This window comes from Penicillium robsamsonii (genome assembly GCF_028829455.1).
Source record: "Penicillium robsamsonii strain IBT 29466 chromosome Unknown utg000003l_segment0_segment0, whole genome shotgun sequence".
NCBI classification, from domain to species: Eukaryota; Fungi; Ascomycota; class Eurotiomycetes; order Eurotiales; family Aspergillaceae; genus Penicillium; species Penicillium robsamsonii.
The window spans coordinates 2074133-2090577 of record NW_026643221.1 but is presented as its reverse complement, the minus strand read 5'-3'; the positions used below and the strand labels follow the sequence as shown (position 1 = coordinate 2090577).

Here is a 16445-nt window from a genome sequence, read left to right as displayed (position 1 = left end):
GATCACGGTGTAAGGAAGGCGCAGACATTGAACGTAAAAGAAAAGAGGCTGCAATTTTTGAAACTAGTAGATCCGATTCTCGATCTATATCTCAGGTCAGCGTTTCTGCATAGAGACTGGAATCCAAGAGACACATAATATATCATTCGTACCTTCCATGGGTTGCTGACTTCGAATCCGGTGGGCGCTTGGTGGTTGCTGGACTGCCCGCGGAATGAGCCTGTGATGCGCTGATCTCTCTCCATCACTATTGTTGGTTGCGGTTAGTCTCATATAATTCTTCCCAGGCGCTTTGAGTCGGCCGATAAGCTGGTAGTCACTCACTTTGCTGTGAAATTGTTAGCCAATGTGCTATATGCAAGTTCCGACCGCAGCCGACAAGGATGGAACCAACTTACTCTATCCCACAGATCACGGTTCCAGCGCGCCTTCTTGCCGTCGTTGGCAAAGCGCTTGACATAGTGAAGACCGTAGCCAGTCACACCGAACATCTGTAGCAATTGGTGAGCTATAGTCCCGGAAGGCATTGACCAATGGTACGTACGCCCATGATAATCCCATAGGGAAGCAGGGCCTCAAAGGGAACACCCATGGCGTGCGGTTGTATGGGTATGTAGATTGTCGGAAAGAGGTGTCAAAGTAGAGTCAAGAGCCGTAAAGCCTCTCACGGACTGAGGAGAGTGGATAGATCGCGGAGAGTATGGAGGGGAGTGTCTCTTCCTACAGCGACGGGCTTGAGGTCTCCTCCACCTAAAGTGGTTTAGCCCGCGCTGACTCAGCGCGCTGCAACGACACTCACAGGACAAGGGGCGTGAAGGCCGTTGCGGATCGCATTCGATTGTAAAAGAGACAGGCCCCGGTGTATGGACTGTCAGTCGACGCGTCTGGTACACTTTTGAATCAAAGATTGCACCGGTTTTTCTTGGGGTGAGTTTCCTCTGTTTTGCGACGCGCTTGCGATGCCTAGCCACTCCAGCGGCGGACTGACACCTACTGTTTGTTTAGCTTCCACTTTGCGCCTGGAAACTTTGAGTGTCGAACGGTACTTCTGTTCGCAAAAATCTTCGGTATCACTTCAACCAGCCTCGAACCCGCTTTTGATCCAGATGCACCCCCGGATCAGCGCCGACGTCAGCGGGGTGCTTCTGTAACCGGATCGGTTTAAGCTTCTTTCACGAAAAAAGATACCTTAGTCTGCCTGAGCGCATACACGAAGCACTGCTGTGCTCAACCTGGCGGTGGCGGTAACTTTCACTATGGCGGCGACGGTGCCGCCAGCAAACGATGAACCGGGCAAACTCGACCCGACTGTGGACCTGGCCGACAGCGACCTAGATGCGGAGGGCGAAGAAGAAACCGACTTGTATGAAATGGATCAACGGCTCCAGGATGCCGTCCACAGAGCATACACTGGAGAGGATGAGGATGGCCCGGAGGAAGCTGCAGATGGAAACAACTCAAGCATCAATGGGTTGAACGGAGAAGACGATGACGACAATGACGAGGCCGAGCCTGTCGGAGCTGTCAAGCTACCCGACGATGATGCGGGCTCCGAAGAAGACTATGCGGAGTCTGAGACAGCCGACGTGGATGCAGATCCCGGGTTTGAGGCAAATGACCGTGACGCCTCAGAACCCGAATCAAGTGACCACGAGTCAGAAGCTGAAGACTGGGAAGCTGAGAGCAATAGCCGCGAGGATATCGAAACTGATATCCGTAGTGGCTCAAACTGCGTGTAAGTAAAAGGGCTCGATGGAGCACTGGGCACAAAATTAGGGTCCAAGTACTAACAACGGACCAATAGGTTTTGCGGTCAAGATGAGGAACACGACCCAAGTGAAGATTTTGAGGAATGGCTTACTTGTATTGTTTGTGGTGATCACTGTACGTTTCGCTCCGTTTGGCAGGTGCCGAGCAGAACAGAGCTTAACCCTTTACCTTTACCGCGAGACAATCGCTGACTTGACATCCTAACAGCCCATTGCCAATGCGCTCGCGAACAAGGAGCATATGATGAAACGGAAGGTACGCAACCCCGCGGTCATTGATTTGTGCCTTATCACCTCTTGATGTATCGCATCCTCTAACATTGCAACCCCCAGACCCATGGAGGTGCCCCGGCTGTGTTCATAACAATCTACAGCCCGACCCGGTAACAGATTTAGCGACACAAACAGGACTCGGAGCATCAGCCCTACCCAAAGAGCTTCTACCTGCGCACGCTGGCACACACGACGAGGGATTCCACTCTATCTTTAACACAGGCGTCAACGACGAGATGCTCAACAGCTCGCGATCGCTGCGCAAGCGAAAGGCTTCGTCAATTGAGGCCGAAGAACATACACCTGTGCTTCGCAAAAGACTCCGGCAAACATCTTTCCGCTCCGATCACCTAAGTTTGAATGATGCGGCCTTGGAGGGTGGGGATGGCATTGTTGATGGTGATGTCCACTCTCCTGCTCGGACACGCTCTGTTCGCGTGCGACGCACTCGCGCAGTGGACCGAGAGCACTGCCGCGTGGTTACCCGGCAGTTTGGAAAATTGATTATCGGGTTCCGGCTGGAAGAGGCAAAAATGTCTAAAATAACAGGCTCTCAAATCCGACCGCAACGCAAGAAGAAGAAAGCACCAAAGCCGCCACCTGTGGCCCCAGAACCCCAGGCCCACTTCGTTCCTCTCCCCCCCATATCCTACAACTCCATGACTTTGTTCGACCGTGAGACTGACGACGCCAAATCAAAGCCATACGGAGGCATTCTGTCGGAAATCGAACAAGATACATCCAGAACACTCCCCACACAATTCGATCGCGACCGATTCGAACAGGCACGCCTGAAAGCCGAAGATGAATGGCAACAGAAAGTGAAGGAAGCGGAACTCAATGGCGAAGCCACTGCGCATGCATCACAAAAGGTTTCGGGTCCTCCTTCAAAGATCAAATCTATCAACTTCGGCGGCTACGAGATCGAAACCTGGTATGCAGCGCCTTACCCGGAGGAATACAGCCGCAACCGTGTTCTGTACATTTGCGAGTTCTGTCTCAAGTACATGAACTCGGACTTCGTCGCCTGGCGCCATAAACTCAAGTGCCCTGCGAAACATCCCCCAGGTGACGAGATCTATCGAGACCGGTCGATCTCAATATTCGAAGTTGATGGTCGCAAGAACCCGGTATACTGTCAAAATCTTTGCCTTCTCGCAAAACTTTTCCTAGGCTCCAAAACTCTTTACTACGACGTTGAGCCGTTCTTATTCTATGTCATGACTGAGTATGACGATTTGGGCTGCCATTTTGTTGGCTACTTCAGTAAAGAAAAACGTCCAAGCTCAGCGAACAACGTTTCCTGCATTCTCACTCTACCCATCCATCAACGCAAAGGCTATGGAAACCTCCTCATCGACTTCTCATACCTCCTTACCCGGATCGAAGGCAAAAATGGATCGCCCGAGAAGCCGCTTTCCGACATGGGTCTGGTGTCGTACCGGAACTACTGGCGATTGATTTTATCATACCAACTTCGTGATTTGAAAGCACCTGTCAGCATTGCAGATCTGTCTGATCGCACCGGAATGACGGCAGATGACATTGTATCTGCCCTAGAAGGACTTCGAGCTCTTGTGCGGGATCCCATCACCAAGACGTACGCCATCCGTCTCGATCACAAATATTACAACGAGGTCATCAGTGGCTGGGAAAGCAAGGGCTACGTCCAGCTCAATCCAGATGCGCTGCTCTGGACACCTTACATCATGGGTCGTAGCAACCAATCTCATTTCGATCGTGCTCCCATGCATACTGTCGCCCCTCGCGAGGATCAGGATGAAGACGAAGACGAGACCGAGGCAAGAGCGACTGACTATGACGGCAATGCCCGAATGGTGAATGGGTCGAATGGTGACACTCTCGCAGACTCCGCTGGACCACCTTCCACATTGTCACTGGGGCCTCATGGCCCCCACCGTTCTGCAGCGGACACCTCTGAATCAACTGCACTCCCCAACCCTGCTGCTGGAATCCCGCCCTCCCGGTTCGAACTTTGGCCTCCTGTGCCTCCTGCAGCACCCCCCAAACGCAGACCTGGTCGCCCAGCTGGTAGTACCAAACTCAATAATATGTCAACGACACCCACAGCCGCCCGTAACAGCGGTCGCAGCACACCTCGACGACCCTCCGGGCTGGCAATGGTCACCCCTGGAGGCAGCATTCGTCGCGGGAGAAGCTCTATCCTCACAGACTCGCCCGCAGCCGAACCAGCACCTAGCCTGACCAACGGTGAACCGGAGCAAAGCGAGGTAGCTGTCGTTGATGAGGATGCCGAAAACGTGGCTCCTGTACCCAAGGAAGCTGTAGACGCGAGCGGAAAAGAACTAGGGTTTTTGAATGGAGATGCTGCCCCCAAGGAACCCGCGAAGACCAATGGTATTGACGCCACCGAGGCCGAGCTCGCGCTTGAGCCGTCCGAGGACAAGAACACGGAAGCACCTAGGACCCCCGAGAAAAATACCAACTCTATCTCGCGGTCACCTAGAACAGCAGTCTCCCGTCGATCCAGCGATAACCCCAAAACACCGCGATCAGTCAACCGGAAGGCTTTGGTCGAGAAAGTTCACGTTGTGGTTCCCGCCTCGCCAGGGTCTGCTTCTAAGTCACCAGGCAAAGGCGAGGGTCAAAAGGCCGTGACCAATACCAATGGCACCGACGAAGATGCAGACGCAGACGCGGATGCAGAGACTGACGCCGAGTACGAAGTGGATGGGGATGTCATGATGCAGACATGATAATCTTGAATTCAGCTCATGATTCGTGAAAGCTTTTTGTTTGCCTACAAAGCAAGTTACGCATGTGGACAGGGCGTTTGTTTTAACGAAGTTTCTGATTCCTTTCTTTCTCTCTACTATTTTCTTTCACGAGTCCCCGGGAACTGCATTGTCCCTCCTTTCGATTTAATATTCTTTCCCCATTTTCTTTTCTTGTTCAAAGGCTACGCTACGCTAATTGGGTGTCCGGGGGCGACGGAAGTGTTGCGCGGCACTCGCCGATCCTCTTTGGCCCATTTACTACTAGTCACTTTTTCAGGGATTTCATCCAGCACGGAGCAGGGATGGGGGTGTCTGGAGTTCTTTGCTTGGGAGTTTCTTTACTCTTTCTATCTAGTTGCAACGAATTAGTACAGTGTGCGATTAGCATGTCTTATGTCAATGTATCAATTACTGGGTAGCTCTTTACTTTAGTGTACATAGTAGATCTGTGCCTTGCATGCGATATATCCGAAAATGGGTGTCATGTCGCGCAGACATTGGTTGAAAACGTCAAATGACAGACCTGTTGGACAAAAACGCCGCAACTGGACAAGGAAGATGAACGATAATATTTTTCTCGAGACTCAATCGTCAATTGTAGTCCCAGGACCTCCCCGTATGCGAGGGACAAAGTGTGATACTAATCTCGATAGCTGTGGCTGATCTGCGGTTATCTGATGTATTCCACTAGGGGCATCTCGGGACACATCAACATAAGTACGAAATACTCCGTATAATCCTTGCAGTTTCCCTACAATGGGCTTAGGCTACCGAAAATGCACAGGAAGATCGAGCAATAATAATGAACATCACAATCATGCGTGTCAGTCTATCGGGTATCACACAAAAAGAAGATTTCAGACCAACCCATTTTAGGAAGGTGAAAGCATTGGGATGGATACCCGCCTGTGGATGGTCTCTACGCATCAGGTTACTAGGATGTACGAGAAATTTAACGAGTAATATCAACGAGTAATATCAACTATCATTTTTAAGGATTACACAGATCAGTACAAAATATCTTCTAATTTAATCTATATTGTAGATACGGAGTAGTCTTAACGCGATCGACAAAAGATCGGCCAAGGCGCCAACACGGACCGGACAACTGTCAGGAGGGAACACAACCATGGAACGGGCCCCAAACCACCATGGAACCATCAAGGCCAACATTTAAGCATAAACACAGTAGCGCCTCCTTAACAACTTCTAACCACTGGTTCTCAATGGAGATTGCCGCTGTCAGATATGCGCCCTTGATTTTGGCTTTGACTGCAATCCACTGAGGTCCCATGATAATTCTAAAAATTTCCCTATCCCGCCCCAGTAGAGTACTCCATCGGCCTTTCTTTTGCGTGCCGAACAGGGGTTCGTTCTACTTGACTTTTGGATTGTTCTCCACGGGCCCCTTTTGAGCTTCCTTTAGTGTTCTATGATTATTACTACTGTAGTCTGAAGAACAGCCATGACACTAACAAGTTCCTAGTTTTTCCAATCGGGGCCGCAGTGGATTTGGGCCAAGGTGTGCGCTGTACTTTTAAATTGGGAAAAAAATTCGAAAAATTCGCTTCCTTTCTGGCGGTCACTTTTAATTTTTCGTTTTCCGCACTCGAACTTTCTTTTCTTCTTTTCTCTCTTCTTTTCCCTACCAGTTAGCACCAGTATCACAGCCACCCTTCGCAATATTCCGTCCGATGTCTGGAGGAGTTATGCTAGGTTTCCACAACTAAGTCATGACTCGACAGCAAAGGGGAATAGTGGCTTTCCCCGCCATGACCAAGATCAAGACTTGGAATTTCCGCCCCGGCGCCGGAGCCGAGTCCCGGAAGTCAAATGGAAGTGACAGGTCGTGTTCCCAGCACTGGGGCTTGCTTGTCGCATAATGATGTGCATCTAGGGCTGTAAGTTTTTTTGGGGCCTATCAACTGCATTCCCAGGAACTTTGCTGGCATAGTGCAATGGATAAGAACCACAAGTTCAGACCCAGGCAGACCATTAGACAACGCCTGTACCCTATGGTGTGTTTTCCCGCTTTCCCCCTCACTTCACTTTTTTTTTCCTTATTTGGCCCCATTTTTGTCAGCTTGTACTTACCAGTTTAGCGAACCGCAGGCGCTGTTTTCTAGAAATTGGTTACTCCGTACTGGCGCCGAACACCCCCTCCGCGGGTCCCATCTGCCCCAGTTAGTTCAAAGTTACCAATGACGCTATCACTCTGGCTGCATGATTCAATACTGGGACCGGGACTTTTGTCAGGCTGATCGGCGCCCTCCGATTCCTGCTCACCCTTGCATATGATCGCTGCTATCCAAGATCCCATCATGCGGAGATAGATCCCATATGGCCGGGTTAACTGTGACAGGAATGCTTGTCATAGCCAACTGCGCCTGCAGCTCTCTGTATCACATGCTGACCAGTGATGATTATCGCCGTGATGCCACTCCCAACCCAGACCCCAGAATATCTTCGTGCAAGCTAGGATTTGGGATTTCTTTTTGCCAATGCCAAGAAAAGGTCCCGATAGCTGATAACGAAGAGGGCAAGTCCCGTGTCCAAAGAACGTGAAATGCAAATACCTCGGTAAGGCGCAGAAACTGATGTCCTAAAATGTGGGATCCACCTGTGTACTGCCAATGCAGTCAACCCCATCTGGAAGGTGGCTGAAAAGGAGGGGAGTACCGTACATTCTCAGCCGCAAATCGAGGGTCAGCGAGTGTGGCGCAGAGCAGCCCCTGTAGTCCATTCTAGAAAGTACCTGGTTTTTTTTTTTCTTTTTCTTTTTCTTTTTCTTTTTTTGGATCATGACGAACGCCCGATCTGCGGTATTGATGTGTTTTCTTTTGGCTGATGCATGCCCAGCCCTATAGCTCGAGGGATTCCTGGCCGCTGGAACCAATCAGCGTCGACGCCACCAACTACAGTCGACGTACAGTAGCTTGCGTGGGATCTTGGGCCTGCATATCTTTCAGGCAATGTGATCCGTCACGGGGAAAGCCCTGCGTGCAGTGGTGCAGTGATGCGTTGTTCGTTGCATTGTGGTCCCCCCCTTAAAACGTCCGGTTCAAGTCCCGTTCACTGGCTTGTGGTTTTTCCTCGACTCGACTCTTTCCCCCTTTTCGCTTCCCACTGTCGCATCATGACCCGGCATGTATCATTTCGTCGTCCCGAATCGGAATAAGGTGCTCGACCAGCGCTATCGAGCTGTGCAACTTGCTGCACACAATTGTATCTGTTGGGATCGATCCTTCTGTGACTGTGCCGGGCCTGAGTCTTCGAACGCGCATTGAGTCCTTTGACCTTACCCCAACATTCGCGTCTTTGCGTGGTACATACACGCAACCCCACAATCGAATAATCCACACGCGATACGAATATTGAATTATAGCAAGGAGGATTCAGGGCATCAAGATAAAGGTATTGTTCAATTTTTTTGTTTGTTTGGGGAAGGTGTCCAAGCGAATGTGGGAGGTCTAGGGCCTGAAGGCATTCTTTGGTTCGGGATGACATAAGGAACCTAATCTTGAAACCCAAGGTTGAAAACTTTGGTTGACAGGCGGCAGCTATAACCAGGATATCTTAGCTTCCAACGGTATTACATATCGACTGTTTGAACACGGGCTAATTGTTACAGGATTCAGATCGAGTGTGGAGACAAAAGAAACAAACCCCCGGACATAGGCGATGCGGCTTGATCGTGCATATCTCCACTTTTGACTGAAATGCTTAGACGCCGGACCAGGGCCCGAGTCCACCTGGCGTTTAGACCAACACTTTTGCGGCCGAATGAGAAAAACCGGGTCTGATCACCTGCATAACCGGCGCCAACCTTGTGGGTTTTTGATCACAAAGAAACGCGGACTAGCGGACTACTATTTCGGAAGAGAAAAAGGCCAGAAGTTTACTGTGCCGGATCGCCATTCGCCCCCTCGACCGTGGGTAGCTGAACCTATTCCACTTTTCTTCCGTCTACGGGTTTAATTCCCTTTTTTTTTTTTTTGTCTTTTCTTCTTTTTGGGTTTTCTCCTAAAGGAAGAAAAAAAAGATCCACCTCAGCTGATCTCGTTTGAAGAGATTATTACTGTGGTCTAATTTGATCTTCGATTTCCCTTTTTTTTTTTAAAAAAAAAAATCCTGGATAATTCATTGGGTTAGTTCACTTTTTTATTTTTTTTGTGGGATTCTGGAATCTGATTTGTTCAACACTGTGAGATTTTGGAAGCCTGTGATCCAATTGATTCCCTGATATATTTTTTTCTGAATTTGAATCTTTTTTTTTTCCCTCTCCAATTGATAAATTCTTTAGATTCACGGTCGGAACTACATTTTTCTACGGGGGGCCGTTATACCAGAAGAGAGCCGCTTAAGGTTTTTGTCTGGAACCGTGCTCGGTTGGGTCTTTCCGCTTGCAAACTGACGACACCACTCCGTTTTCGTCACTGACACTCACTCTCTCACTGTCTTTGCCTGTGTCGTTCATTTGTCCTTTCTTCCATGGTTGAAATCCGAAGAAACAGAAAAAAATCATTACCCCACTACAGCTGCCACCCCTCTTCGACGACATCGTGACTCGTCCAGGGTTCTCTTCCCAGTCCTTTAACTTCTTCTGACTGGATTTCTCTCGGTCCAAAGACCCGTTTCCATTTCCCCCCCTTTGCCTTGTAAAACCACAGATCACTTCTACCTGGTCTTCTGCATTCCCGGGGATCGACCTTTGTATCTGGGTGGTTCACAGTCTCTCAAAGCAACCTCAATTTTGGGGTTCTCTCCACCTTTTCCCCGTTTGTTTGCTACTCGTCTTGATGAGTGCGACATTCTCCGACGCCTCTCTCTCGCGCGAAGCTCAGGGGTGAGTTCGTTCTTCCCGTGTCTACTTTGACAGGGTCGCAACTCTTACGCGGTCGTCCAGGGAATCCCACTGACAATGTTGAACAACACCAGTTCTGACTTTGACTTGATCATTCGCCAGCAGCCCAATCGGGCCCGCGTGGCGGGGGGCAAAGAAAAAGGTATGTGAAAGCTCTCTCTTATTCCTAGTCTTCCGTCCGTGAAGCGGGGAGGGGGAATTAACAGCAAAGGAACCGGATCTAATGGCGCCTGCAGAGCGCAAACCTATCGATCCACCCCCGATCGTCCAGCTCCGGGTGCGAGAGGAGGGCACCTACCTCGCACAGTAAGTGTGCATTCACCGTGGCTTTACGCGGGTGGCTGACTTTGGCGCAGGCATTACCTGCAAAGCCCGTACTATTTCATGTGCTGCAGTCTGTACGATGCAACAGAAGAACGTCCTGTGCCCGTCGCACCGTCGACTGCATTAGCAGGAACCCTAGTCTCATCCCTTCACCGGTTGAAGGACGTGGACAACAGCGGTTTGTTCTGGCTTTTCTTGGGAAGTGACGGGGTTTTTCTTACTGACGGGTTTTGTAGATGGAGGGTTCTTCGTCTTTGGAGATCTCTCGGTGAAGATTGAGGGCGAGTTTCGCCTGAAGTTTACCTTGTTCGAGATGCGAAAGTGAGTAGCACGGTCGGGAGCCTAGCCTGGATTTCAAAAGCTAAAGAACCAACAGGGATCGTGTCTCCTACTTGAAGACCGTGATTTCAGAGCGGTTCACAGGTAAGAATCTGTTGTGGAGAGGACTGGTTTAGTTGGGTTCTGACAAGCTCGCAGTCTCTCCTCCCAAGAGTTTCCCCGGAATGATGGAGTCAACTCACCTTTCCCGATCATTTGCGGATCAAGGTGTGAAATTACGCATTCGGAAGGAGCCTCGGACCATGTTGTACGTGCTATGAATGGGCAATGTCAAGGCGTGTAGCTAACAACCGCAGGAAACGATCGACACGGCCGGACGAGTTCCATCAGCCAGTCCCTACTCGATCTCCGGAGCGTCAATCGGTGCAGATTCCTCCAGCGTCTAGTTATGGAGGCTATCCGCCGGCGGCCCGGGATTATGGGTACTATGGTCAGCAGCCGCCGGTCAAACGTCATCGTACTTCAATCGACTATGGCAGACAGCAGAACCTCTATGATGTGGATGGTCGAATGGCCCGTCAGATGGATCCATATAGCCAACCAACAGCTGCCATGTACGCCGGTCAGCCAGCAGCTTACCAAACGCCTGCTGCCATGCAGACTTACTCCACGGGGCAGGTGGTGCCTGATTATGCGGCGGTTCGTACCCACAACCCCTATTTGCAGATTTTGGGAGTTCTTTGAGCTGACCTCGGTGAATAGATGTACCCGGGCATGCAAGCGTCAGCCCCCATGTCCCAGATCCCCGACCCCACCGGTCAATCTCGATCTAGCCAGCAGCAGCAGGCCGCTGTGGGACAATTGATGGCGATGAACCAGCCTGGCACCCCTGTACGGCACCCCTCTGCGAACCAGTGAGAGTGTGGAATACATAGCTAAGGACTTTGGACCCGAGACAGACCCCGGATTCGACTGGAGCAATGTTAGCTCAGGGATACACCCGGTCCGGATACCCTCCCACCTCGACTATACTTCCTCCTCTGCAGCGGAATCGCGACTATCCTCAAGGAACTAATGGATCCACGCGAGGTTATTTCGACCAAACTCCCCAAGCGAACACCCCTATTCTTCCATCTCAAATGGTCAACGAAGGCGATCGATTTGGCTCCGTGGCCGGCCCAGCAACCTTTGATCACCCTGATTCCGCGAATGGAACGCCCCAATGATTTACTTGACGTCTTCGACGTTCTCGCTTTACGTTAACTTTTTTTCTTTCTTCTGTCTTGATAGACCGGGAGGAGTGTTTCATTATTTTTTTATGCTTGATGCTTTAACTGGGTGGCTAAAGGTTTTCATATTTTTTTTTACAGGCGCTGGCGGATATAAAAGGGGGAGCGGAGGTCTTTCTTTCATGGGATTGGGAGAAAAGTGAGACTATTATTAAGCCCTTCTTGTACATACAAGCCCTCTTTTTTTTTAAAGCAGTATCACTGGCTAATTGCAAGTGCTGCTTTTATATTTTTTTATTTGACGATGTATGAGGTGGAAATGCAATTGGCTTAACTTCACGTACCTTCCTATGTTTGCTACCTTCCAAGGTTGGAAAGCTTCCCCTTCCTCTCTAACTTTTTCTTCTCTCTCTCTCCTCTTCAGTTTCCTTTTTAATTTCCAAATTCTTCCATCTCATCTCACCATGGAGTCTACTACGGAGCCTACCACAGAGCCTACCACAGAGCCCACCATGGATCCTAATGATAGCCCTCTCAGCAACCTCGATTTGTGGTGCGACTGGAGTGGTAGCCCAAAAGATCCAGTGTCTATCACAATCGCCATAGAGGTAACACCGAAAAAATCAGGCATCCAGTCTTCTCTTTGGTACTGACTATCGTCTGAATTAAGCTACAGGCCCGTGATCATCCTAACCTCCATTTACCAATCCTCAATGTACAGTCGCCAAACATCGTCAAAAGCCCGTCTTGGGTCATCCGGTTGAAGCCTGAGCTCGCCCACTATGATGACACTCCGCCTGAAAAAGAAGCTTGGCTTGGCCAGGAATATGGTGGTGCCGCGAGATATCCCGTCAATAATCCCTCTGTCTCTGACTCTGGGAGTGTCGTTATGCATGACGGTTCGCGGGATAACGACCCTGTCTCTCGCCGTACTATGGATATCTCGGCCCATGTCGATGTCTCGGATAGCTCAACCTCTTCTAACCCTCGCAAGAGCCAGAGCCGGGTCAAAAGCCTTGGTAGCCTAAACTCCCCCAACCCTCGTAAGAGATCCGCTAAGGCTGCTTCACTACCTGATTCAATCCCTCCTGACGATGACTACCAAGGCACCCGACACAAACCCTTGATGACCAACATCGACCTGCCGGGACTGGAATCTGGGCCCCTGGACACCAGCACCACCACCGGAATCGTCAGCTTTAGCCCCTACCCCTACCCCATTCGCACACCTTCTGCCAGTCTGGACGAAACTAGCGTGACCAATGAGAACATTCCGCCCCAAGCCTTAGCTTCGACTCTTGTGTCAGATTCCCTGGTTACATCTGGGCATCTTTCGCTAAACAGCAAGGGAGCGACAATTGACGTTGAAGATGTACCCGATGAAGTCACTCTTTGCCAAAATGGAGAAACCCCCAGCAAGATTGACTTGGCCGACACCGAACCGCTCACCGAAGCAAACTTGCGAGTGCGGAATTATGATACACTTTCTACTCGTGTGTGCAATGGAAGCCTTTCTGACACCGCAGATAGTGACAAAGAAAAGGAGGATCTGCTACTTTCCCATGAATCCCTTGAATCACCATCGTTCTTTTCGGGCTGTGATGAACCCCCTCTCCCCTGGACGTCTGCGGAAATCGCCAACAATCCCGAGCTGGTCTTGGAACATGACATTCTTTACCTACAGACCCCTCCCATTGTCTACAACGCATTATACCAAATCGCAATCTCGCTCAAAGTCAGACTGCAGAAAGGAAAATCGAGGGATTGGTGGGAGTTAGTTGTGAGTGGGCTGCCTCGACTCGCCCAATTCGAGTCTTGTTATCTCTACTTCCGAACACCCCCAGGCCAGGGAATGGAATTCATGACTTCGTCTTTCAAACGATATACGCTCGTGGAAAGCTGCTTGATGGCCCAATTTAACGGTGGAAAAAGCCTCGTGGTTCCGTTCCGTAAGTGCAATGCACAATTCTACGGACCACTGAAGGACCACAAAGTCAACACAGTCATACAAGCCGAGGTGGAAGAAGCCAATCCGTTGTCCTATATGATCAAATACAATGCTGTCTGCTCCATTGATCTCATCAATCACAACTTCTGGGCCGAGAAGTGTCAATTCGACCTTGTTGTGCATGGCGGCCCGGAGGGCGAGTTCGAGGCCAATTTTGAAGCCCAGAAACCTCTGATAAACACCATTCGACTGCAACCGGCACTAGCACCAGATGTGGATGGAATTGGACTCTCGCGCATCAATATCATCAGCACACCCCAAGCTCTGGACATGTTCACGGTGTCATGGGAAGTCAAACTGCCACGAGGAAAGGCTTACACCTGGTTGCCATGGATTAAGACCAGGTACTGTGATGTTGAAGCCATTCTCCTAGAAGATTACGCCAATTCTGGACCCAAGCATGAGTATCTCTCTCCGACGCACCAGGGGGGTTGATACTAGGTGCCTAGATCCATGGTGTCAACTAGGAGTTGGGCTTAACCATTTTGAGCCCACAGTTCAGAAAACTCCACATCTCTATGATGGTTTCAGCATTCACGAGCCTGGGGTGTTTAATCCATTTTCCGAGGATCCAGCTTCATATCCCCAACGCAAAGCTCTTCTCGAGCCTAAACTGACTGGGCCTCTGTTTAAGTCTGAAAGTACACAGACCTTCGTTGAGGAGATTCCAGCTCCCAAGTCCACAAAGACCGAGACTCTAGTCGCTGAGCCAGCGCAAAAGAAGCCACGCCGTGCTGTACATGGACTGTGGACTCTGATCAAGTTCTCCTTCCACCTCTTTGCTTTCTTGGCGTCTGTCCACACCCTCTACTGGTCATACTTGCTGCACAATTGCGGGTTCCGTTTCGAACCCTCTGCTTTCCTCACTTCGTGCCCCCAAAAGGAAGTCTACATTGGCTATGCAGAGAATTGTACCAATACTGATTTGGAGAAAGAGGCGAACACGCTCCTGGAGGAGTTTGATCTTCAGCCTGAGCTGATTCGATCTGAAGTTCAGCAGTCTATCAACACCACACCTGCCGAAATCACCCCAGTGCCCCTGAGAGACCGCTTCGATTACCTTCTCGGATGGCGAGGACCAATTGCGCGGGAGTGAATTTTTGACAATGGGGACGGCCCAGCATCGTTAAGGAAGATGACCGGGACGTGAATGAGAAACCGCAGACACAGCCATGCTGTTAGCAGATTGCGAACGTAGCAGACACAAATCTATTTCTTAAGCCACTATATACCCTCTATCACCTAGGTAGTGTATAACACACCTACGTCTGATTCAAATAATACCCCAAAATCAACCCAACAACCCAGCTCAGAACAGCATCTAAAATTTTGATTGATCAAGAATGGAATTTACCCAGAGACAAGATAGGGTATTGTTAATTCAACGCCTGTTATTCCGTACATTCAAGTTGGTCACATAGAATAGTCGGCCGTTTATATCCTTGTAACGTCTTTTTGGTGGTCTTTTTATACATATTTTTGCATATATTTTCATCACTCTCAGTTTATAGCCAAAAAAAAGGTGTAAACCGTAGGACTTTCTTATATACCAGGGATTGTAGGTACCCCGGACAGGAAATCTTGGGTTGACCCCTTTGATCCTTCGAAGCTGGTTACTTCGAAAACCTCTCGAAAAACTAGCCTTCAGCATCGTAATCATGACTTTTTTCTAGACTGACCGAACGGAAAATAGTATTACATTTATTTCTCCTGATGGTGATCCTAGCCTTACTTTTCGCTCTTTGTTAGAATTGCAGTTGGGTAGAAAAATAAAATAAACAGCTCTATATCTTGTATATTGCACCATTTCGATCATACACATACAACTATACCGACGTCCGATCCAAATAATATCCCAGAATCAAGTCGACAGCCCACCTCAAAATAATCTCCATCCCTGCACTCCCACAGCCCGGTGCAACCTCCACCCCGACATCGGTCCTAGCCCTAGTCCCATCCCCAACCCTCCGAACAAGATCAGCCTCTGCCGTAACCTGACTTCCTTTCTTATCCCCATCTTCATCCTCAGCAACCAACAACCAAGCATGATCCGTCACATACCGCGGCCAAACAACATCATCCACATACCCAGGCGGATCGACCCAGAAGTTCTGCGGCGGACGATCATCCTCAGCATGAAGATCAACCTCCGTCCTCGTCTTTCCATGTCCCCCATCCCCAGTCTCCACCGGTGGTTCCGGCGCCGCCCCAACAGTCACATACCCACTCCTCCCCTCCCGTCTAGCCTTAACAAGCTCATACGCCGCAGGCAGGAATAAATGAAGATCTATGGAGTCATGTACAGAACGAAGTACGTGTTCTTCTTTCTCGGATTCAGACGGGGGAGGCGCAAACAGCAAAAACCCCTCTAAGAACGCAATGGTCTTCTCATTGCGTTTCCCTGTTTCATCCAGCAATCGAGTACCAACAACACCCCGCAACTCCTGCACCAGCTCCTCCGACACGCCGGAAGAAGTCTGGCTGTTCTGGTCTTCTTTGCTGCGAAGTCGGGGTGGGAGCGACCCTTCTTTGCGCACGTAGTGCAGTGCTTGCGAGAGGAAGGGGATGTCGATTGCGGAGGCTGTGTCCCAGTCTTGGATTCTTGCGCCGGAGCGGGTTGTTGTGTAGGGGATTCTGGGGTGGATGTTAGTATGGAATGTGGGTGTGTATGAATGAGGTGTATGCACTGATCGTCTGGGAAATAGAAATCATCTTCGTGGACTATGAAGGTGTTTAGAGGTTTGTCTTTTGGCTTGAGATGCACGCCGTAGAACACGCGTTGCAGTAACCGTGCGAGGGTTGTCTTGCCGCTGCTCGAGGGCCCGGAGATCCCTATCACGATTGCTTCCTCGCTAACTGGCTCCATCTTTTTCTCGGTGATTTGGAGAATTGAAGCTCAAGCGAGGGTGAGGGGTGCGGGGGTGATAAGCAAATTTGCTA

The 16445-nt window shown here is 50.0% G+C and overlaps 5 protein-coding genes across 5 annotated transcripts; 3 read left to right on the top strand and 2 right to left on the bottom strand.

The window, feature by feature from the left end:
* Positions 1-63: 63 nt before the first annotated feature.
* On the bottom strand, positions 64-592 carry N7447_005516 (NADH dehydrogenase [ubiquinone] 1 alpha subcomplex subunit 1; the record flags this gene model as incomplete). Its single annotated transcript, XM_057229778.1, has 5 exons — positions 64-84; positions 153-247; positions 325-328; positions 399-491; positions 545-592. The coding sequence occupies 5 exons, from the start codon at positions 590-592 to the stop codon at positions 64-66; spliced, it is 261 nt and encodes an 86-aa protein (XP_057084868.1).
* A 664-nt stretch (positions 593-1256) lies between these two features.
* On the top strand, positions 1257-4780 carry N7447_005515 (uncharacterized protein; the record flags this gene model as incomplete). Its single annotated transcript, XM_057229777.1, has 4 exons — positions 1257-1735; positions 1805-1884; positions 1978-2025; positions 2103-4780. The coding sequence occupies 4 exons, from the start codon at positions 1257-1259 to the stop codon at positions 4778-4780; spliced, it is 3285 nt and encodes a 1094-aa protein (XP_057084867.1).
* A 4820-nt stretch (positions 4781-9600) lies between these two features.
* Positions 9601-11494, top strand: vosA (the record flags this gene model as incomplete). Its single annotated transcript, XM_057229776.1, has 10 exons — positions 9601-9647; positions 9740-9807; positions 9902-9971; positions 10022-10167; positions 10226-10310; positions 10366-10412; positions 10467-10575; positions 10625-10967; positions 11031-11159; positions 11228-11494. The coding sequence occupies 10 exons, from the start codon at positions 9601-9603 to the stop codon at positions 11492-11494; spliced, it is 1311 nt and encodes a 436-aa protein (XP_057084866.1).
* Positions 11495-11961: 467 nt separating this feature from the next.
* N7447_005513 (uncharacterized protein) lies at positions 11962-14601 on the top strand (the record flags this gene model as incomplete). Its single annotated transcript, XM_057229775.1, has 3 exons — positions 11962-12105; positions 12168-13909; positions 14037-14601. 3 exons carry the CDS (start codon positions 11962-11964, stop codon positions 14599-14601), a joined length of 2451 nt encoding a protein of 816 aa, XP_057084865.1.
* Positions 14602-15331: 730 nt separating this feature from the next.
* On the bottom strand, positions 15332-16371 carry N7447_005512 (ribosylnicotinamide kinase; the record flags this gene model as incomplete). The annotated part of the gene is made up of 2 exons (XM_057229774.1): positions 15332-16139; positions 16193-16371. 2 exons carry the CDS (start codon positions 16369-16371, stop codon positions 15332-15334), a joined length of 987 nt encoding a protein of 328 aa, XP_057084864.1.
* Between the last annotated feature and the right edge of the window lie 74 nt (positions 16372-16445).